The 4,032-nt window shown below is 59.7% G+C and overlaps 1 protein-coding gene across 5 annotated transcripts in view; it reads right to left on the reverse strand.

The window, feature by feature from the left end:
* The window catches only part of MORN1 (MORN repeat containing 1), a 68,624-nt gene that overhangs the window by 49,429 nt on the left and 15,163 nt on the right, over nucleotides 1-4,032 (reverse strand). For all 5 annotated transcript variants that reach the window (XM_017542656.1, XM_017542659.1, XM_017542657.2 and 2 more), the window contains one exon: nucleotides 823-919. In XM_017542656.1, coding sequence (XP_017398145.1) covers nucleotides 823-919 — 97 coding nt within the window. The remainder of the gene's footprint in view (nucleotides 1-822; nucleotides 920-4,032) is intronic.

The following is a 4,032-nucleotide window of genomic DNA, read 5'->3' on the forward strand; positions in this document are numbered from 1 at the left end:
GGTGCGTGTGGAGCCGTCTGTGCGTGTGGAGCCGTCTGTGTGTGTGGAGCCGTCTGTGCGTGTGGAGCCATCTGTGTGTGTGTAGCCGTCTGAGGAGGTGTGTGTGGAGCCGTCTGTGAGTGTGGAGCCGTCTGAGGAGGTGTGTGTGGAGCCGTCTGTGAGTGTGGAGCCGTCTGAGGAGGTGCGTGTGGAGCCGTCTGTGCGTGTGGAGCCGTCTGTGCGTGTGGAGCTGTCTGAGGAGGGTTTGTGGGGCTGCCTAGGCCGAGACCTTTCATGTGCGCCTGGTGTAGACCGGGGGTCAGTGCTAGCATCATCTGCACCTGTCACCAATTTGGTTCCAAGGTTTCGATGTGTGTTGTGTCTCTGAGCAGACTGACCCCTTGGGTATCACCCTCATTCTGGTATCCATGGAGCGGCCACTCCGAGGCCACCAGGACATCACGTGGAGAGGGAAGGTCACACAGGGAGGCCGCCCCAATGGCGGCCCTACTGGGTTGTCCTTCCGTGAGCCTGAGCACCCCAGAGGTCGCATCACCGTGTGGAGGCCTCCGGGAAACTAGACAGAGGCCAGTTGGGGAACAGCGCAACCGTGACCTGGCCACCCCCAGATACTCAGGCCCCACGTCTGGGAAGCCCCACTGGCAGTAGGACCACTTCTGAGGTCGGATTGGACCATGTTTTTAAAGACGGGGTGGGATTTTAGATTCTACTTTGCCACATCCCTCCCCCATGTGCTCTGGGCGTCTCCCATGTGGCTGTCCTGTGGCCAGGGCCACCCCACAGTGGACCTCACGGTACCCACAGGAAGCCTGCTACACCCACCTGCTGGGTGGCCATTGATCCACAGCCCAGAATAGGTGAGCCCTGAGCAGTGGGCCATGCTGCCCAGTCCACTAAAGACGTCGCTGTGCCACTGTCCCTGCAGAGAGAAAGGCAAGGTTCAGGCTGGTGGCTCCCAAGGGGCTTGCGTGGGTCCCTGCAAGGCACTGCGGCTCCCTGGGGCTACCTCGGAGCCCCAGGACCAAAGGCTGCTAGAAAACCACATTGTCTCGAGGGTCCTTGCAGCCTGTCCCTTGGGGTGAGAAACTATGTTTCATTAGAATGTGATCCAATTTGCTTTGCAAAATATACTCCCCTTTGAATTTTAATGATGCCAGGAGGTATGGGAACAATGGCACAGTATATAAAATGCAAACAAAAACTTGAACGGGCACATTTTAGCACAAAAATCCTTCTAATACAAAGATACTGCATTTGTGCCGTGTATCATAAAGGAGGCCTGAACCCGCAAAGCGCTCGACTGCGGCGTTGGGATTAAGGTGCCCTGGTTGTCCGTCACACTGTTCATTTATACATGAAGGGGCCAATTAAAACACAGTTTGAAAAATCGTGCCTGTGTGCTTGCCCGTTCACTGCACACCGCAACTCTGCCTCCTCCATAACAAGCCTGGTTTCCAAGTCATACAACAAAGCCTGGGAAAACCATGGGAAAAGCATGGTGATTATGTTCATGGAAAATGTGAAGAAGTGGTATTTCATTTGACTCTGAATTACTTCCATTAGCAGAAAAATTAGCCAAAGGCATGTTTTGCTTCTATTCAGTCTTCAGCAGGAGCTAACTGGGCTCCTGCTTCTCTGCCCGGCCCTGCCAAGGTGCCTTTTCCAGGGAGCCCCGTGCAGCTGTGGCAGGTCTGCAGGGTGCAGCATGTGCCTTCTGGGGCCTCTACGGATCCTGGGACCTGGGACATATGGAAGAGATGCGGGACACCAGCGAGGGCCTACGGCCAGGGCTGAGGAGCCAGGCAGATCAGGGAGAAGGGGATGGTGCCAGCACTCTCTCTGGCCGCAGGGAGACAGGGCCTCTGCAGACAGCCCTGAAGGCGACAGCCCCAAAGGTAAAATGGATTGCTCCCAAAGGCTGGGGAAAGCCAGGTGCAAGAGGGGCTGTGGTGCGGGGTGTAGTGAATTGCATTTGCAGATGGGCTAAAAAGGAGCCTCCAGGCCCAGGCCATCAGTGGTGGGCGGGGCAGTGCGGCTGGCAGCTGCTGGCCTGGAGCACGGCTCACGCCTCCAGGCAGGGGACTCCAAGACAACTGGTAGCCTTAGCCCGAGTGGGTGCTTGGCGGCAGCAAAAACACAGCTCTCAGCTTCAGGAGAGGCCGGGCAGCTAGCTGGGGGTGCCAGGTGGGCAGAGGACCGGCTGCTGTCTGGACAGGGACCTTGCTCCTGAGGCTCTTGTCCCTCCAGCACGCAGACCCCAAGATCCCAGCCAGCACCCATCTGGCTGCATTCCTGCCCTGTTCTGAGCTGAGTGCGCCACTGATGTTGGCCCCTTGGCCCAGACACTTGCCCTGAAGATCATAGCCCGGTCACTGTGCCACCCTGGGTGCTGGGAGAGGGCCACCCACGCTGGCAACTGCAGTGGGTGGGGGCCCCAGAGCCGATGGCAAGTGGGAGTTGGTGAGAGCAGTTCTGGGGTTCAGATACCAAGGACTGGCGCGGCCCGCTGCCTCTCAGCCTGCCTGGGGGCCATGCCCTGCTTGGAGCCGTGGGTGCCCTTGCAAGCACACAGCATCTCCCCTCAGCCTTGCCCCCTCGGTTCTCTGTCCTGTGACTCCAGACATTCCCATCAAACTGAGCCAGAGTCCACTGCATTTGACTGGCACTTCTTGAGCGTCCCTTCCTGGGACCATCGTTCTCACTCTGCCTCTCATCTTGTTCACGCTGGATGGGGAGAGGCGTGAGTCCGCGCACAGCTGAGGGCTCTCCAGGGCGTCTGCGTCACCGTCAGTCATGAGAATGGCGATGGCTTGTCTCTGCCTCGTCCCAGCTGCTTGGCCTCTGGAAGGCGCCCTGGGCTTTGAGGAGGAGGGAAGTGGAGCTGTGGGGCAGGGCTGGCACCAGCTGCCACGTGTTGCCCAGGGTGAGTACCCAGTGAGGTCATGGCTGGGCAGGGGAAGCCAGACACACTCAGGGCATGAGAAATGCAGAGGTGCAGAACCCGCCTTTGGGGTGAGTGACTCCAGCCATGGTTGGTGTGGGGCTGCGGCTAACATGTGGCACAAGCCTGGCTGGCATCCCCCCCACAGGTATGCAGCAAGCAGGTGAGGGCTTGGCATCTTCGGCACCCACTGCTGGTGTCCGGGTGGGAGGCTGAGCCCGCACAGCAGTGCCAGGCAAGCTTCGATGCAGCACCTGGTCAGTCCAAGCACATTTGAGAGCTCAATGCAACAGGTCCAATAGCATGGTCTTGATTAATGCGTGTCAATCACGCCTTTGACAATTCAGCTGTTTCTGTGGCATGCACCCCAAGCAGGAACGAGCAGGAGCTTATCAGATAGGGTGTGGGGGGCTCCTGATGCCCCTGCTGATGGCACAGACTGGGACGCCGAGAGTCCTGGAGTAGCTGCCTCCTGCCCAGGCCTCGGGGAACACCCGGGCACAGTCCAGGCCAGTGCCCAGCGTGGAGGGCCACGCGCAGAGCCTCAGCCGCGGAGAGGCTGGCGCTGAGGAGTGGGCATGCCACCACCTGCTCTGCCTCCTCCTCTCTGCCGGGCACCGCCTGGCACCCAGGTGAGCACAGGTGTGCGGTGGTGATGGTAACACAGCCTTTGGGGAAGGGCCACTTGGGGTCCAGGTCCCCACCCAAAAGAAAGACAGAGGCGAACAGTGGTTTCAAAGTTAGGACGCGGTCATACGGGTGAAGCTGAGGTGCATACGTCCGGCCTGTCACAAAGGTGACCCCAGGACCATGAGGGTGTCTTCTGTGAGCGCCCACCCTTCCCTGCCCTGCTCTGCTAGGGGTGGCAGAGCACTCAGGAGACCCTGGGCAGGGCTTGGCTCTCCCCAGCCCCCAGCACTACTTGGCCGAAGGCTCACACCTCCCTTGACAGTCGAGAGCTTCGTGGGCTCAGCTGGGCCGAGGACCGCGCTGCTGCCGGCTGAGTCCAAAGCCCGAGGTGGGAGAGGGTCCGAGTGCTCGGCTCTCACCCTGCGAAGCACTTCCGGTCCGAGTGCTCGGCTCTCACCCTG

Source organism: Cebus imitator, unplaced genomic scaffold (genome assembly GCF_001604975.1).
Source record: "Cebus imitator isolate Cc_AM_T3 unplaced genomic scaffold, Cebus_imitator-1.0 Scaffold145, whole genome shotgun sequence".
Lineage (NCBI taxonomy): Eukaryota > Metazoa > Chordata > Mammalia > Primates > Cebidae > Cebus > Cebus imitator.